The sequence below is a fragment of the Notothenia rossii genome, assembly GCF_949606895.1.
Source record: "Notothenia rossii genome assembly, contig: scaffold_214, whole genome shotgun sequence".
Classification (NCBI taxonomy): Eukaryota; Metazoa; Chordata; class Actinopteri; order Perciformes; family Nototheniidae; genus Notothenia; species Notothenia rossii.
Window position 1 is genome coordinate 60,864 of NW_027640146.1, and position 19,188 is coordinate 80,051.

At 40.4% G+C, this 19,188-nt stretch overlaps 1 protein-coding gene and 1 long non-coding RNA gene across 4 annotated transcripts; one reads left to right on the forward strand and one right to left on the reverse strand.

The window, feature by feature from the left end:
* Positions 1–1,059: 1,059 nt before the first annotated feature.
* LOC307027035 (GTPase IMAP family member 8-like) lies at positions 1,060–6,563 on the reverse strand. 3 transcript variants are annotated; one of them, XM_079695218.1, is made up of 4 exons: positions 6,355–6,563; positions 4,441–4,516; positions 4,199–4,258; positions 1,060–4,016 (listed from the first exon to the last, which is right to left on the reverse strand). In XM_079695218.1, exons 2-4 carry the CDS (start codon positions 4,457–4,459, stop codon positions 1,117–1,119), a joined length of 2,979 nt encoding a protein of 992 aa, XP_079551344.1. In that variant the 5' UTR covers positions 4,460–4,516; positions 6,355–6,563; the 3' UTR covers positions 1,060–1,116. The 3 variants fall into 3 exon arrangements, with proteins under 3 accessions (XP_079551344.1, XP_079551343.1, XP_079551345.1); XM_079695217.1 differs by lacking the exon at positions 6,355–6,563 and adding an exon at positions 5,413–5,901; XM_079695219.1 differs by lacking the exons at positions 4,199–4,258; positions 6,355–6,563 and adding an exon at positions 5,413–5,902.
* Positions 6,564–16,053: 9,490 nt separating this feature from the next.
* LOC307027039 lies at positions 16,054–18,108 on the forward strand. Its single transcript, XR_013804507.1, has 2 exons — positions 16,054–17,788; positions 18,009–18,108. It is a non-coding gene; the product is annotated as an uncharacterized lncRNA (long non-coding RNA).
* Positions 18,109–19,188: the final 1,080 nt, after the last annotated feature.

A 19,188-nucleotide genomic window follows, 5' to 3' on the forward strand; every position in this document is an offset into this window, starting at 1 on the left:
CTCAATGGGTGGTAGTTACATTACATTACAATGACCATTTACAGGGACATTCTCCCTGGAGTAACTAAGGGCTGATCGCCTTACTCAAGGGCACACTAGTGGTGGTGTTCCAGGTGGGATTTGAACTCATAACCTTCCGATTTTCAGCCCACCTCACTATCCATTAGACCAGGGTTTTTCAAAGTGGGGGCCCCGATCCCCCGACCTCCCTCAAACGCAAAGTTTGAGGGAAAGGGGAATTTTTTTCTTTTTTTATTAATAACTCTATATCTATCAATCTGTGTCCTTTGATGCCAATCTTTTAATATTTTATTTTATTGTTTTTGAATCACACGACCGCCCTTCAAGCCAATCAGAATCGAGCTGCCGCTACTGAAAGTGAAACTGAGTATCTGCTCAGCTTTTGGAGCAAGTGAAATCTAGTGAATGTTTCGCTCTGCAGCTGGATGAGAGCACGGATGTGGCAAATATTGATGTTTGTATATATGAATATAAATATGTTTATTGATAATATTACTGTTGAATATTATATATAATATTATTACTGTAAGGCATAAGTAGCTTTCAAAAATGCAAAAAATATATATTAATTGTTCATATTACTGTTCAAAATTATATAATATTATAAAGACAGGAATCACTTCAAAAATGCTTTAAAAATATGTTTACTGTTGATATTACTGTTTAATATTGTGTTAAGAATGTTTATAACAGAACACACAATGAATGTAATGAATGACAAACAAAAGATAAATACAAAAAATGTTTAGAAGAATAACTGATTATTAATTATTAATACAAATATATATTAAGAAAATGTATTAATCTGTATGATTAATTTGTCATATTTTCCATCAGAATGTACTCAAAAAAATGTAACAGGGGGTCCCCGCCTGAGGATAATGCTATATGGGGGTCCTTGGCATGGCAAAGTTTGGGAACCCCTGCGTTAGACCACCACTATCACTAGTTCTTTCTGAGTGGCTTGATGGACCCTGTTTGAGAATTATCATCCAGAAATCTGCTGTTCAATGAGATGATGATGAAGATGAAGATGAAGATGAAGATGAAGATGAAGATGAAGATGAAGATGAAGATGATGAGTCAGTATGAAGATCATTGGCTGGTGCACTTGTCTTTCTTTTTCAGTTCTTGTAAAAGGCTTTCGTTTTCTTTTTTTAGATCACTGTTTTCTTCGGCTAGATTTCTGGCCTCCTCTTTATATTTCAATTCCATTTTTTCCAGTTCTTTTTGATGGTTTTCCTCCATTAGTTTGATCTCCTCCTGTTCTCTTCTCTTCCTCTCTTCTTCTTTTCTTAGTTGTTCATGTTTTTCTTTTTCCTGCTCGTACTCTTCTTGCATCCTTTGAAGTCTTGTTTCCTCCTCTAGTCGTCTCTTTTTATTTTCTTCTTGTAGTTTGATCCGCTCTGCTTCTCTCTCTTTCTCCCATTCTTCTTTTTGCTTTTCCATTTCTCTGTTTTTCTGCTCCAACACTTTTTTCTCCCATTCCTTTCGTTCAATTTCTTCCTGCCTTTTCTTCTCCGTCTCCTCTTTCCTTCTCTTCTCCTCATCTCTTTTCCTCTCCTCTCGTTCCTTGTTGATATTTTCCTCCATTTCTTTAAGCTGTCTGTCTTTCTCCTTCTCACTTTTATTTCTCTCTTCTTCTTTTCTTAGTTGTTCATGTTTTTCTTTTTCCTGCTCGTACTCTTCTTGCATCCTTTGAAGTCTTTTTTCCTCCTCTTGTCGTCTCTTTTTATTTTCTCGTAGTCGTTGGATCCGAGCTGCTTCACTCTTCTTCTCCCATTCTTCTTTTTGCTTTTGTATCTCTTCAATACTCAGCTTCAGCACTCCACACACAAGTTGTTTCTCCCATTCCATTCGTTGAATTTCTTCCTGCCAGTTCTTCTCCTTCTCCTCTTTCATTCTCTTCTCCTCATCTCGTTTCCTCTCCTCTCGTTCCTTGTTGATATTTTCCTCCATTTCTTGAAGCTGTCTGGCTCTCTTCTTCTCACTTTCGTCTCTCTCTTGTGTCATTCTCTTCACTGCTTCCATTTCCTCTTCATGTTTTCGTTGCAGCTCCTCCCTCTCTCTCTGCATTTTTTCTTCCTTCTCCTTCAGGATCTTCTCCATTTCCTTCTTTATGGCCGCCTCGGCCTCTTGAAACATCTCTGAGGTGAAGCAGCTGCCGCCATTTTCCTTCAGCATGTTGTTGGTCTTCTTCATCAGCTCTCTGACTTGCCTGCGGTCGGTCTCATTGTTATTGAAGACTTGGTATCTCCCTCCACAGTCATTTATCAGTTTCTTCAAGAGGTCATCAGATTTTATGTAACTCTCTATTGTCCCACCTTTCAGATCATCTCCTCTGGTGAATATAATGAGGATGAAATCTCCAGATCTCTTGCCAAGAAATGTTTTGATCAGTTTCACAGTGTCTTTTTCCTCCTTGGTAAATTGGCCGACCGACAGCACCAGTAAGAACACATGAGGTCCAGGAGACATCAAGCTGATGCATTTCCCAATCTCCTCACGAACATCATCATTGGACAGTTTTGTGTCAAACAGACCGGGGGTGTCCACCACAGCGACAGGACGTCCATCAATCTCTCCTGTTGCTTTCGTGCAAAACTTGGTCACTGACTTTGAGCTGACAGATGATTTAAAATATTCTTTGCCCAAAATGGTGTTTCCAGTTGCACTCTTCCCACTGCCAGTCTTCCCAATCAGCATCATCCTGAGACACTCTCTGTTCTGACTTTCATCATCATCTCCCTCCTGACTTTTCTTTTTAACGTCCTGCAGTTCAGCTTTAAGTCTTCTGTTGGTGTTATCCAGCTCTACAACCTTCTCCAACTGAGCCTTGGTGAACATGTCCTTTGTAAAGCTCATAGATCCTGTACCTCTCATCTCTTGCACAGCATCCAACAGCTCTGGGATCTGCTGCTGGTCCTTGATGTTGAGAACAACATGTCTTCCTCCACATCTCTGACGGAGCTCCTGGAGGTCCTTGTTCTCCTTTAGTAAGTTAACAACAGCTGGAGCTGTAGGATCTGACTCCACAGTGGACAGAATCAAGGTGAGGTCGTTGACTCGAGAGCTGAATGTGTTCTGGAGGGTCTCTAACTCTCCCTTGTCTTCATCAGTGAGGGGACCCACAGGTAGGACCAGGATGAAGGCATGGACGCCTTCAGGTTCACAGAGGGAGATACACCTGGATGATTCCTCCATCACTTCCTCCTGAGGTGTTCCACACAAAGCAGGGAGCTCCACCAGGGAAACCCTTCGTCCACACACCTCTCCCTGATGTTTGACACACTCTGAGGAGTTGGAGACTGAAGGAAGCTCTCTCTGACCTAAAATGGCCTCGGCTGCTGAAGTCTTCCCTGCTCTTTTCCTCCCACACAGAACCAGGTTTAAAGCTGGTTTGATGTGTTCAGACTTTGGTGCCATCATCAAACCTGCATCCTCAAACACATCACAGCTCACATACTCTCCATTGTTCTCCTTTGCAATTTGACCCAAACGTGTTAACAGCTCTGACTGGTCAAGGTTCTGACTCACATAGCTGTTTCTACACATTCTGATCAGCTCTTGTAATGGTGGCTGTTGTATAACCTTTTCATTGAAACCTGAACTCCCCTCTTTAGGTGGTGATATTAATACCAGTGAATGATCGAATGATTGATCACCAAAGATTTGCAGGACTCTGCAGAGTCTCAGTTTGTGTTTCTCAGTGAAGTGGTCAGGCTGTAGAACCAGCAGGAACACATGAGGTCCAGGATCAGAGAGCCTCACACAGGTTTTTACATGTTGTGAAAGTTTCCGTTGGGTGATGTTGGGATGCAGCAGATCTGGGGTGTTGATAATAACTATTTCTTTTCCTTTTAACTGTCCACTGACTTTCAGACACCGGTCTGGTTCTTCCTCAGTGTTGAACACAGTCTCTCCCAGTATGAAGTTCCCCACTGAACTCCTCTCAGCCCAGCTGTTCCCCAGCAGAACTACCCTCAGCTCAGAAACTGAAAATGAAAACACAGAATTAGAAAAACTACTCTTCAACCAAAAACTGAATTGGATAACAATGAATGAAAAGGTAATATATTTTGACTTGAGTAAATTTGTCAGCTGTTATCTCAAAACTACTGTGATTTTAGATGATAATTTACATAAAATAATGTTGACTCAGTTCTGTTAAACTCACAGAAAGGTGGCAGTAATTCATAGCTGCTCCTCCGCTTCACAGGTTGCAAATCTTCTATCACTAAAATAAATCAGAACATTCACAACATATTTGATGAATACTTGAGGAAGGAATGGTTGTTCTTTTTAAATGACTTATGTTGTGTAATATATCACAATAAACAGCAGATTCACATAAATGTTACTAAAGTACAAAGGTTATCATTCTTTATATTAATTAACAATAACCAATTCTGAACTCACCTGTTGATGCTGTCGCCATAATGTCACTGCAGGATAAATCTACTTGAGTTGGAAACCAAATGCTTGGTTGAAGAACCTAGGGAGAGGAGATGTAAATGTGTCAGACTCTCAGTTCATAACAGAAATAAAGTCTACTCATAGTCTACTCTTTGTATATAAAGTCAAATGAATCAAAGTTTGAAAATAGGTTTGCTGTTCATTTGACAAAACAAAACACTTTCTTCAATCTGTGTTTTAGAGACAAAAACTATTTTCGAATACTGGGAAACAACTACTTTCTGTTTCTATAAACTGTATTTAAGTGATAAGAAGTTTGGTATAATCATCAGGTTTCACGATGAGTTTGTTTTTAAAAATATGCTGATGTTAGTGATACAAAGTTAATGTGTTACTAAGGGTTGAAAAAGCTGCAACTCGGATCAGGTTTTTATAGCTGTCAAAAAGGTTTCAACTTTCTTGTTTGAACTTCAGACTCCAATCTTATCATTTATAGTTATAGAACAATAAAATACATGAATACATTTCTCAGTACCACTACATTTCAAACACAGTCGCCCAAAAAATTATTTTGATTCCTTGCAAAAATGAATGTATTCCTTTAAGCTCTGCTGTATTAATGTGGTGACTTTACAAACAGTGATTCTGCTGCAGCTAATCACCTGAGTAATACATGTACTGTTAGTAACAGTCATAACATGTCATTTGTTAGACACTTGTATCCAAAGAGACTTACACACATTCAATACTGTGGAAAATCCCCACAGGAGCAATTTGGGGTGAAGTGGCCAGGTACACAACGACATGCTGAAAGTGGGGATGGAACCAGTGCTCCCCTGATCAGAAGATCAACACACTAAACAACTGAGCCTCCCCTACTCTTTACTCAACCAACTAAGAATGACTTCTTTCTTACAATTATACACTCTAGTTTTTTTAGTTTATTCAATTAATAATTCAGGTGTGTCTACTCACCAGGTGAGATCCTCTTTGCTTCCATCCGTGAAATGTCAAACTCTGCAATGAAGCCGAACTTGACCTTTGCTCTCAGACTGAGCTGAGCACGTTAGAAACTTCTGTCCGCTTAGTTAATATTTAACAATCACAGTTTTATATAATTATACTATACTGTCTGCTGGAGGTATAAAATATGATCACAGATAACAATTCTATGTGCAGCCTCTAGCCCCACTCCAAGAACAGAGGCACTGACATCTACCGTCTGAATAGTTGTATTCTGTGAATAACTCTGGGAAGAGTTACATTTAGTTGAACATTTTACATTCAGATTAAATTGTGCCCACAATGTGTAAATAAATGTAAAATAAAAAATAGAGCTCTTTAATATACAAATAAAAGTCTCCTTTCTATCATGAATCTTATAAACATGTTCGCATGTTTCACAATTTAAACGGTAACTAAAGCATATTTCATTTATAATTAAATTATTTACTTTAATCACCAATGTGTATTTTAACTAGTGATACATAACTTATATTTTAAACCAACACATCTTACATTCAAGCTGAAATAAATGGATTATACACTGTAGGTTTTAACAACCAATGTAACTGTTTTCAACCACTTTTTAACTGTTATTCATCTTAACCATGAAAACACATTTTAGTTAGCATGAGTCAACATGTAGCTGCATTAAAGCTTATGAAATGAATTGACTACTAAAAGAGAGTGGCTTTAAATACAATTAAAACAATGCTCCTTTAACATGTAGGCATGCTATCAGCTTCTTTTCAAAATAACAAGTAGGCTACTGTTAGCCATTAGCTTCTACTAGCGTTTAGCAGAAGGTTCCTTTATTTAAGTTAAAAATATATTTATTTAGACCCCTAGCTTGCTCACATTATGACAATATATCTGCTCACTTTGTTAAAAACGTTTTGTTTCTGTATAACTTACCTAGTGTTAGACTCTCCTTCACTGACACATCCATCCTCCACAGCTGCCAGAGGTGAAATGGCAGTTGGGACATTTGATGGACAGTTGGACAGTTGAAAAATGATACATTTGAAATAACTCAACCGTGATTGGGCAGGACAGTGGATACACTAATGTGTTGACTACTGTATGTGCATCTTTTTTTATCCTATGTACACATGTGTGTGTAAAATGGTTCAGAAAGGACACTGAATGTGTTGAATTGCCTTTGACACAGCAGTGTTAAAAAAATGATACATTAATTCTAAGAGTGTAATACTTTTACAAACACTATAGTAATAATGTGCATCTTAACCATGAAAACACATTTTAGTCAGCATGAGTCAACATGTAGCTGCATTAAAGCTTATGAAATGAATTAACTACTAAAAGAGAGTGGCTTTAAATAAAATTAAAACAATGCTCCTTTTACATTTAGGCATGCTATCACCTTTTCGAAATAACAAGTAGGCTACTGTTAGCCAATAGCTTCTGCTAGCGTTTAGCATCAACTCACAGTTAGCGCTAGCTAGCATCGTTAGCGCTAGCTAGCATCGCTAGCTCGCGATTAGCTGCTAATCGCTAACGATCTTATTCAAATGTATTTACAATGATACAATGTGCACGAAAGTACATCAAAAACGCAAGACATCACTTCCATAAGCCCGATTGTTTTTATAAGAAATGTATTTTGACCATAAATAACAAAAACGAACTGTCATTGTCTATATTAGCAGGCTAGCCCTTTAAAGTGCTAACAAAGAGCTTAGGCCTCAACTCACATAAGCTTCCACACAAATCGACACTGGCTGTCGTCTTCTAGTTTGGATTCACACAGGGGTTCTGGTAAAATAATAGTTTGTTAACCAACATAGTTTGAGTATGGCTCCGGTAATAGTACAAATCTCAACCTGTCGTACAATAGACAGCTTCCCCCCACATCTATGTATATACTCGCATTTTAGACTCTGTTACTATGGATCTGTAGTCTTGGTATGTCTTAAATGTCCGGTTAGGATATATTAGAATGAAATCTAAAATGAAAATTGTAAATAAGCCATCTGTATGTAAAAAACCACCTGTATGTAAATTGTAAATAAGCCATCTGTATGTCAAATATGTCTTATATGTCTTAAATGATATGATGAATTGGAAATGGGGGACCCTGATGTAAACAAGACGAAAGTCTTTCTCTGGTCTGCATCCCCTTAACAATTGTATGTTTTGAGCTGTACTGTACTGTACCCAATATACAAGCTGTTAATAAACTTTTCAATCAATCAATCAATCAATGGATAACAAGATTTGTAATGCTGTTATGTATAACTTTAACAACAACTGCTCGACCTTTTCAGTGAAATAGAGGGATAGAGGCGGAGGCAGTTGGAGCCACTCATCACCCTGGGTTTACATTTTAGAGTGCTCCGTGGCATGCAGAAGCAACATGTATTCATACATATTAATAATTAAAGGGGTCTAGTATAGGGGACAACCGAGGGGATATGTACAATTGTTACAGCAAAGAGCCAAAGATAGCTTTATATTATTGTATTATTGTAATGCACTTCATATGGGGGTTAGTGGCTCCTCCATCGCTTGTCTGCAGTTGGTGCAAAATGTAACAGCACAGCTTTGCTTTTAACTGGCACACGTAAGCACAAGAGCATTTCCCCCATTTTATCTTTACTCCACTGGTTTCCATACATTTAAGGATTCATTTTTTAATTATTTTATTCACACTTATATCCCTCAATGGACTTGTGCTATGCTACACCCCTGTACGCCCATCGGCCTTATAGAGAGCAGAAGTCCCTCCCCTTCCGGGAGCCTCCAGGGGACCCCGGAAGTGGAAAATTATACATTGAAGTCAATGGAGAGAGAAAAGTTATCTTTTGATCCCGTTTGAATTGTGCCACGAATGACACATATTATGTTTGTCAATCTTAAACAATCATTTCCATGTAAAAAAAAGGCACAGTTTGTCATAAAACTGTTGAAATATAAGACTATGAAAAATACGCAACTAGAAAGACTACAAATCCCAAATGCATTCTGGGTCGCGTAAGCGATGTCATAGGCGATAATGCTCCAAGACTGGTTGCGAGGTCTGAAGCTCGGAGTAGATGGAGATAGGAGTGAACGTTGAAGTGAGTGCGAGATTGAGAGCAGCTGGTGGAATGGCGTCTTTGAGTCCTGGAGAGGAGGATATGGAAAGTGCATCTGAAGGAGGATGGAATGAAGTAAGGAAAAATACTTCAAGAAAGAAGATAGACATGTCAAGTGACAGTCTTAGTGAATCTGATTCACAGAATGAATTGAAGAAAGTAAAGAAAAGGATTGAGAATGAAGAGTGGAAAGTGATTGTGGAGTTTGGTGAGCAAGCCGCAGCTAAGCTCCATCCAGTGGCCCTGACTAAAGCAATTCACAAAGAAATTGGATCGATAAAACAAGCAAGATTTCTGAGCAAAGGACGGATGTTGGTTGAGTTGATTAATGCAAGACAACAGGAAAAGTTACTGAAAATGAAGACCCAGAATAAAGTTTGAATTAAATGCCATGTTCCTGGAGCAAATCGGAAAATACTTGGAGTTATCAGTGGAGTTGCCATAGAAGAACTCAAGAAGGAAATGAAAGGGGGGAAAGTGACTGTAGTAAAGCGTCTTCCTACTAGGTATCAAGGTAAGATAGTGGATAGTTTGTCTGTTCTTCTTCAGTTTGAAGAATCAATACAACAGAAGATAATGATCGGTTGCATGAGCTTTCCAGTAAGAGAATTCATCCCTAAACCTCTGCGCTGCTTTAAGTGCCAAAGGTTTGGGCATGTGGCAGACAAGTGGAAAGCAACTAAGCCCAGGTGTCCAACATGTGTGGGGGAACATGAATATGGTAGTTGTACTGCAGGTGCTAAGGTGAAATGTTGTAACTGTGGTGGGGAACATAGTGCTGCGTATCAGGGCTGTGAAGTGCAGAAAAAGGCCAAGGAGGTGCAGAGATACAAAGTGCAAAATAAAGTCTCATATGCTGAAGCAACAGAAAAGGTTTCAGTAAACATAGCTAGGAAATCCCAAGTAGCATCAAGTATGTTCTCTTCAAAAGATTTTCCCAAACTCCCACAGGCAAAGGAAAGCTCCACAAAGTGTTCACATCAGTGTGTGATAGGAGAGGATGCATTGATTGTTAATAAGTACAAATTTGTGGCCTTTATTGGAAAAGTGGTGAATGTTGCTTTACAACAAACAAAAAAGAGGTCAAGACTGAAAACAATTGTGGAAGCAGCAGGTACATTTTTGGGGATAAAGGATATAACCGTTGAAATGATACATGAAATGCTAGCCACCAATAATGATGATTCACAGATTAGTGAGTAGATGAATGGTTTTTCTCATTCTGCAATGGAATGCTAGAAGCCTTATTGCAAATGGACAAGAATTCAAGACCTATATATATCAGTTAAAAGAAAAACCAGATGTTATATTTGTATTCAAGAAACATGGCTGAAGACTAATTTGGACTTCATAATTGGGGGATATATGTCACGATTCTCATGTTATGTCACGTTTATAGTTTTGTAGGTTTGGGTGTTTTTGCTGTTTTCCATGTCATGTTTTCCTCCTGTTTATTGTCGGGTCCTTTTTCCCTGTGTTTTCCTCTTGTCATTAGTTTCCCTGGTGTGTCTAATGGTCTGATTATGTTCACCTGGGCCCCTGTGTTTTCTCCTCCCTCCTCACCTGTGTCTTGTTGTGTGATTGAGTCTTGTGTGTATTTAAGTTCTGGGTTGTCTGTCTGTCTTGGTTTGGTTCGTCTTGTTCTCTGACTAGTTCTGCGGTGAGTGTTCTGTTTGTCATTGTACATATATATCATAGCCTTGAAATAAAGGAAGTTCAGTTATAATCTGCATTTGGGTCCTGCTTGTTTCACAAACCGTGACAGTACGAACCGACCTGAAAAATGGGCCCAGCAGATCCGTTCGAGTCGGAATTATTAAATGTTTCCTTTTTTTTGGCTAACTGCTCGGATCGATGGAAGAGAGCACCCGGAGTTCAGCAGCGGGAGGCTGTGTTGTCGGAGGCGCACCAGATGGCTAGAGAGAAACCAGGTATGGTGAAGTTCTTACCTGGCTGGATTTCAAAGATCCTCCCTGTGTGTGATTCCCGGCCTGTTAGCGCCAGGCATGCTAGCTCCCGGCCTCCCAATTCCCAACCTGGCACCATACGCCTCGGTGGGTTCCGTCTGCAGTCAACCCATGCTTCTGCCCCAGTTCCTGCTCCTGTCCGGGAGTCATATTCTGGAACTTGTCTGGCTTATGGAGGTCCACGGAGTATTCAGGCGGCTGCCAAGAGGAGGAGTCGCAAGGCCAAGCTAGCAGCTCAAGCCCCAAGAGCCATGGCTCCGGCTCCAGAACCGGACCTTACAGCCATGTTTCCGGCTCCAGAACCGGACCTTACAGCCATGTTTCCGGCTCCAGAACCAGACCTTACAGCCATGTTTCCGGCTCCAGAACCGGACCTTACAGCCATGTTTCCGGCTCCAGAACCGGACCTTACAGCCATGTTTCCGGCTCCAGAACCGGACCTTACAGCCATGTTTCTGGCTCCAGAACCGGACCTTACAGCCATGTTACCGGCTCCAGAACCGGACCTTACAGCCATGGTCCCGGCTTCAGTGCCGGCTCCAGTAACCATGGTCCCGACTCCGGCTCCTCCTCACCTGCTGACTCATCGGCCGACGCCAGCTCCTCGAGTCCTGTCGGCGTACCGGCCGACTCCAGCACCTCGTCTCCGGTTGGCTGTCCGTCCGACGCCAGCTCCCCGTGTCCTGATGGCTGTCCGTCCGACGCCAACTCCATGTCTTGTCACGTTGGAGGTCCCGCAGACTACTCTTCTGCTGGGGGTCCTGCCAACTTCTTGTCTGGTTCCGTTGGAGGTCCCGCAGACAACTCTTCTGCCGGGGGTCCTGCCAACCCCATGTCCTGAGCCGTTGGAGGTCCCGCAGACTGCTCTTCTGCCGGGGGTCCTGCCAACCCCATGTCCTGTGCCGTTGGAGGTCCCGCAGACTACTCTTCTGCCGGGGGGCCTGCCAACCCCATGTCCTGAGCCGTTGGAGGTCCCGCAGACTGCTCTTCTGCCGGGGGTCCTGCCAACTCCATGTCTTGCCACGTTGGAGGTCCCGCCGACTGCTTTTCCGCTGGGGGTCCTGCCAACTCCATGTCCTGTCGCGTTGGGGATTCCGCCGACTGCTCTCCTGCCGGGGGTCCTGCCGATCCTGTGTCCTCTTCCATGGGGGATCTTGCCGACATCGGCTCCTGACCGGCCTCCGGAGCTGTCTGGTCTTCACCCCTCCATGGACTCTGCCTTGCCCCCGGGCCGTCCACCCGAATTCCCCTTTTTTTGAACTCTGCCTTGCCCCCGGGCCGTCCGCCCGAGACCCGTCTTCCAGACCCCCTCCAACCACCCTGCTGGATTTTTGTTTTTTTGGGACTTCTGGAATCCGTCCCTTGAGGGGGGGGGGGTTATGTCACGATTCTCATGTTATGTCACGTTTATAGTTTTGTAGGTTTGGGTGTTTTTGCTGTTTTCCATGTCATGTTTTCCTCCTGTTTATTGTCGGGTCCTTTTTCCCTGTGTTTTCCTCTTGTCATTAGTTTCCCTGGTGTGTCTAATTGTCTAATGGTCTGATTATGTTCACCTGGGCCCCTGTGTTTTCTCCTCCCTCCTCACCTGTGTCTTGTTCTGTGATTGAGTCTTGTGTGTATTTAAGTTCTGGGTTGTCTGTCTGTCTTGGTCGGTTCGTCTTGTTCCCTGACTAGTTCTGCAGTGAGTGTTCTGTTTGTCATTGTACATATATCTCATAGCCTTGAAATAAAGGAAGTTCAGTTTGTATCTGCATTTGGGTCCTGCTTGTTTCAGAAACCGTGACAATATACTGCTATAAGACAAGATAGAAATGATGGCCAGGGAGGGGGATGTGCAATCTTTATCAGAGAAGTCATGTCTTATAGTAAGCTAACATTTAAGAGCAGTCATGATTTTAGAAATAGTGGGTGTAAAAGTTTGGATTAATAAAAGGAAAATTAGTGTCCTGAATTTTTATAATCCATGTAATAAACTCAAAATAGAGGAATTAGACAGTCTTTGCCAAGGAAATGAAATAATATGGTGTGGTGATTTTAATGCACATAATACAATGTGGGGAGGGAGATCAACAGATTACAACGGACAGGTGGTGGAGGATTTAATGGAGGCAAAGGAATTAGTTTGTTTAAATAATGGGCAAGGTACAAGGACCAATTTTAGAGATGGAACAGAGTCTGCGATCGACCTAACTCTTGTAACAAGTGAATTAGCTTCTGGTAGCAGTTGGGAAGTATTGGCAAATAACAGTATTGGGAGTGATCATCTTCTGATTATAATCAAGTTTGATATAAATCATGTGGTTGAGCTAGACGGTATCATGAGATGGACCTTTTCTAAAGCAAATTGGGAGATGTTTGCTAAATTGTGCGATAATGAATTGTATCAGATTGATATGGCAGAAAGTATTGATGAAATAAATGAGCAATTTACTTCAAATATAATTAAAAGCGCTAATCAAACTATTGGGAATAAAACTGGGAAACTTGGTAAATGTGTTAAGATGGTACCGTGGTGGAACAAAGACTGTAATGATGCAATCCGAAACAAAATCAGGCTGTTTGGAAAGCTAAGAAAGACACATTCATTACATTACTTATTAGAATATAAAAAGGCACAGGCTCAGGTAAGGAACATTGTTAAAAGAGCAAACGGGGAGTGTTGGAGAGGATTCTGTTCAAGTATTGGGAGAACTACACCATTAGATAAAGTATGGGGAATGATTAAGAAGATGAGGGGAATAAAACATCAGAGTAACCTGCCAGTATTAGAGATTGGAGGGGAAGTTGCCACTGGTGCTTTGGAGAAGGCAGAAATTCTAATTGAAAATGTTGTCAAAGTTCATTCTTTGGAAAATTTGACAGAAGAAGGTAAGACCAGGAGGCAGGAAGTGTTAGATGAGCATCCTAATGTATATGAAGAAAGAGATTCGTCGCAGAGTGTTGTAAATATACCTTTCTCTATTCAAGAGTTGAGAAGAGCATTAAGTAAGTGTAAAATGACTGCTCCTGGGAAAGATAATGTATGTTACATAATGTTGACCAAATGAAGTGATTTTGCATTAGGAAAGCTGCTGGAGATGTACAATAAGATCTGGGAGAAAGGGAAGCTGCCAATAATATGGAAAGAGTCAGTCATTATTCCTATTAGGAAACCTGGGAAAGATCCAACCAGTCCAGGCAGTTATAGACCTATAGCTCTGACATCACAGTTGTGTAAAGTTATGGAAAGAATGATAACAGAAAGGCTAACACACTACATTGAGAAAAATGAACTAATGACTCCGTATCAGAGTGGGTTTAGAAGAGGGCGGAGTACTTTAGATCCACTGCTGTGCCTGGAGTCTGAAGTCAGGAAAGCCCAAGCGAACAAGGAGTGTGTTGTAGCTGTATTCTTTGATGTGGAAAAAGCTTACGATATGATGTGGAAGGAAGGATTATTAATAAAACTGGACATTATGGGTCTGGGAGGTAATGTATATAATTGGATTATGGATTTTTTCTTTGGCCGTGCCATCAGAGTCCCGAGTTGGCAAGTCATATTCTCGCAGGCATGAAGTTGAGAATGGAACCCCGCAGGGGAGTGTCATCAGTCCTCTTTTATTTTCTATCATGATCAATGATATATATACACAAGTAGGATCTGATATTGGTAAGTCACTTTTTGCAGATGACGGAGCTATTTGGAAAAGGGGCAGAAATGTAAAATATATTGTAGCTAAGATTCAGGAAGCCATTAGGGAAATTGAAAGCTGGTCTCTGACATGGGGGTTTAGATTGTCGGTGGGAAAAACTGAAACTTTATTTTTACGAGGAAAAGGATAGGTGAGGAGGTTAGGTTAAAACTTTATGGACAAGATCTAAAGAAAGTGAAGACATTTAAATTTCTGGGAATATGGTTGGACGAGAGAGTCACATGGAGTACTCACATTGATAAAGTAGTAGATAAATGTAAAAGGGTTTTAAATGTTATGAGGTGCTTGGCAGGCACTAAGTGGGGGGCTGATAAAGCTGCTTTGAGGAACGTATACACGGCCTTAATAAGATCAGCCATAGAATACGGACTAATAGTGTATGGGTCAGCTGCATATTCTTCTCTTCAAAAATTAGATAGAGTCCAGGCACAAGCACTAAGGATATGCTGTGGGGCAGTAAGATCTACACCAGTGTCGGCACTTCAGGTAGAGGTCGGAGAAGTACCTATTTCTTTGAGGAGAAAGCAGTTCATTGTTAATTACTGGGCAAATCTACAGGGGCATAAAGATACTCACCCTACTAAACAAACTGTACAAACAAGTTGGGAAAGTAACAAAATAAAAAAAGAATGTTTTTGTTTTTGTGTTTCGGAAATATGTAAGGAATTCAAAGTTAAAGAATGGAATATTAGTCCGACGTTGTTGTTATCAGCTGTTCCACCATGGTTGCTACCTCAACCTATAGTAGATTTGTCACTAGTGAAACGGGTACATTCAATAAAAAACAAATTCAATGTACAGGCTTATGTGAACACTGTTCTACATGAACAATATGGGCACTTTATAAAAATATTTACTGATGGATCCAAAAATCCAGAAAATGGTCTAACTAGTTGTGCATTTTATGTTCCTGAGTTAAAAGTCAAAGTGGGAAAGCGTACAAGTGATCACATTGCAGTATACACAGTAGAGATGATGGCTATCTCTCTAGCACTTCAGTGGGTAGAGGAAATACAGCCAATGCGAGTGGTCGTGTGCTCTGACTCCAGTGCAGCTCTGGAGAGTATAAACAACTTCTCTTCAGAATGTCGTCAGGATATTTTACATGAAATTTTACAAAGCATGTTTAGGTTAGTTCATCTGGGAATTGTTGTTCAATTTGTGTGGGTTCCAGCGCATGTGGGTATTAGAGGGAATGAAGTAGTGGATCAACTGGCAAAATGTGGTTTGAAAGCAAACCAGATTGATATTATGGTACCCATCAGTAGAGCAGAAGTCAAATCTTTTACAAAAGTGGTTATCAAGCAACAATGGCAAAAACTATGGGACAGTAACACCAAAGGAAGACATTTATATCAGATAGAAAGGGAAGTAGGAACAGGAAGCACTTGGGGGAGTAGTAGAAGAGAGCAGAGCATCAACAGCAGGATAAAATTGGGACACTCTGGACTAAACTCATCACTGCATCTGATTGGAAAACATCCAAATGGCAATTGTGATGGTTGCCAACAACCAGAGACAATACATCATGTATTTTTTAGCTGCCCGGATTATAACGGACAAAGATTCATTCTGAAAACTGCACTGGAACAACTCAACATCAAGGACATGGATTTCAAGGCAATATATGAAAGTAAATCAAGAAATGAAGCAAACAAGCTGATCTTCAAATTCCTCAAAAGCACTGGTCTGAGGACAAGGATTTAGTATGAACATTTAATAACTAAACAGTAGGTGGCGATATATGATCCAAGTGGAAGCGATTCGCCATTAAAGAGAAGAAGAAGAAGAAGATTCGCCATTAAAGAAAAGAAGAAGAAGAAGAAAGCAAAGAAGAAGAAGAAAGCAAAGAAGAAGAAGAAGAAGAAGACTGATTTATTCCCTCAAATAAATATAAGAGATTGCCTGTGTGCTTTGTACCAGGTTGTAATCACAAAAGTGATCATACGACTTTGCTCGTTCTATCGCTTCCCGTCGGATGAAAGGACCAGGAGTCGTCGGACCAAACATATCAGGTAATATACATGTTTTGCATGGAACATAGTCACGTTAGCTACCTAGCTAGTAGCGAGCATGTTAGTTAGCATTACATTACATTACTTAGCCTTGTCATTTGTATTAGCCTTAACATGAAGTAAACCAAAATGTTAAACAGTAAGAGTCAGGGCCGTGGGAAGTAGGGGTGCTGAGGGTGCTGCAGCACCCCCTGGTGGAGGACAGGGGATCTGCACTTCCACAAGATATAATACAAAAAAAAAACGAATTTTCAGCCTTGATGTAACAACATTCATAATTAAGTAAAGATAACACCCTTTTTTCAACCCGGTTACATTTTCCATTTGCCCTGTACGATGGGCGCTGTAGTGATGAAAGTGAGGGATGTTGGCTTATCAGGCGCCCGCAACTCACAGCCAAAGTGAGAGAGATAGAGAGAGGGGATACCGCGGGGATACGTTATCTCAGTGAGTCTATCTCAGTGAGTCTCAAACGTTTTGATCACAATTTATGTTAACAAATATTTCCAAGGTACACCTTTATAATTATTAGGATAAATCAAAACAGGTTTGAAATCATTCCAATGTATACTATAGGACAGTAAACCAAAAATATCGTTTAAAACTGGAGAGATTTAAAAATATGCATAAATAAATAAATGTTAACTGGTAAAATAAGATATGAATGAACAATACAAATAAAATAAGTTACATTTATTTGTTATTGGCTATGGTAGGTTATTGGAAATGTTCACATACTTATTTGATTAATAAAATGCAAACCGATCTGTTGTACCCTCTAGATCAGTCTAGTAATTGGGCGCTCAAAGTGCACCAGATTGAAGCATTTGACTTTAAAATGTTAAAGAAATCTTCCCGGGGGAAAACCCCCGGACCCCCCTAGAGGATGTGAAGTTCACCCCTCCAATTAAAACATGTTATAACACTAAATAAATTTGAAGCCTTGTTATATAAGCTGTCCACCATGTTAATATGTTTCTCTTTTTGTAGTGTATTGCTCTTTTGTAGAGGTTTTTCATTGCCAGCTAAAATCTTGCCTATAGGGCAGCACATTGGTCAGAACCAGCCCTGGTGTCATCCCCACAGCACCCCCCATTTGAAACATGTTCCCACGGCTATGGTAAGAGTAGTCATGATGGTAAGTATTTTGTGAAACATTTGAAGAGTAGCCTATCGCCCCCTCCACCAGGTGCTAAGGGGGCGGGAGGTAGGCTACCGCCACATTAGCATCGGGGATCTTTTCTACTTAATGCTATCTGCACAAATGGTTAACATTGAACATTAAAAGATCAGGCAGTTCAGGGAGAGTCGAAGGAAGGCAGGCAGGCAGCTTTGCATGACATTCTTCTGGACGTGTTTCATTGTGATGACAGTGAGGGTGAGTCAATCTGTTTGTTGGAAAGACAGTAGTTGAGTGATTACTGAGAGAAAATTATTAAAAGAGATAATTATTCAGTGTTGTTACTTTAAAGTGTTGTTACTGACCTTTTTCTCTTTTATTTTCTTTACCTCACCTGTAACTGCTGAGACCCTGAGGAACATGCACACTGACCTGCTCTGGCAACCTGATTTCCACTGTACGTAATAGTATTTGGTTATGGTATATTATTTATATACATCAAAGGCACAATGCACCCCCCAGAGACACACATGTATTGAGTGTGATATTTTGCATTGGTCATGTGAAATCATCTTTCCATACTAGAAAACTGTAGGAGCGGCAACTTGTTTTGAAATTGAATTTTTAATATCCGATAATAAAGTTGATCTGTTTTTTTTATTCTTCTCTCTCCCCAGCTCCATCCATCACCGTTCTCTGTTCCTGCAGGTCCTGCTTGCTAATCAATATTCATATGTTTTTACACAATTACAAATAAAGTCAATGTATTGTATGACATGAAGTTGTGCTTCATTCTGAGTCAATAATAAATTAATTCTGCCTTCAACTTCGAAATGATTGTGGACTGCACCGACATCCATGTAGCTGCCCCCCCCCCCCAGTAAGATGAACCAAGCTAAGCTGACACTCAACATACAGCTGTACTCTTAGGTTTACATGAAGAATTTGTGAAATATTCGTAATAACAGGTTTAAATGATTATTAGTAATTAATTATATAATGTTCTCATTGTAGACGAGCAGATGAGAAAAGCAGAATATGCAGCTGCCATTTTCCACATGGAAAAGAGAAAGGGCCAAGTGTATTTGAGTGGACAAAAGAGAAATCCCAAATACGAAAAATAAAATTATAGAATTTACAGATATGTATACAAATATATATATATATATACACTATCATGTATAATGATGGTGTATGATGTAGAAGGAAGTGTGGTAGATAACAAGTAAATATAGAGTTACATACAGATCCATGTTACAGCAAAAGATGGAATAACTAAGAAGCACGCAGTATAATAATAATTACACGCAACAATTAAATAACTGCTCAGCATCTCCCCCACAATCCCAATCTGCTGTGTCCTGTCTTTCTCCCCTCTGCATAACACCCCATCACACATACGAAACACAACGCAGAGTCCGAGGGTGTTCAGAGTATGTTTATTTAAATGTCCTCCTCTCTACTGGCCAACACAGGGAGCATATGCTGGGTGTAGAATTGTTCCAGGAGGAGGAGATTTCCATGCCATGCAGGGTCTTTGGGGATGGGGATGATGATCGACTCCTTCGTGGTCCACAGTAGCAGAGACTGTGATGTGCAGCTGTTATATAATATACAATACATTTTTGAAAAACATTTGATCAACGAAAAAAGGATTTGGTCAGGATCTAGAGTCAGTGTGTAGTTTATTAATTAATCAATGCTCTCTACATTAGGAAAACACATACCAGTGTACCAGAGGGAGTCACGCACAGCTGTGCCTAGATAACCAAACAAATTGACAAGATAACCAAAATCCTTGAATCTACACACAGCAAATAAACTCAAATGACACAACGAGATGTAAAAGGAGATCAC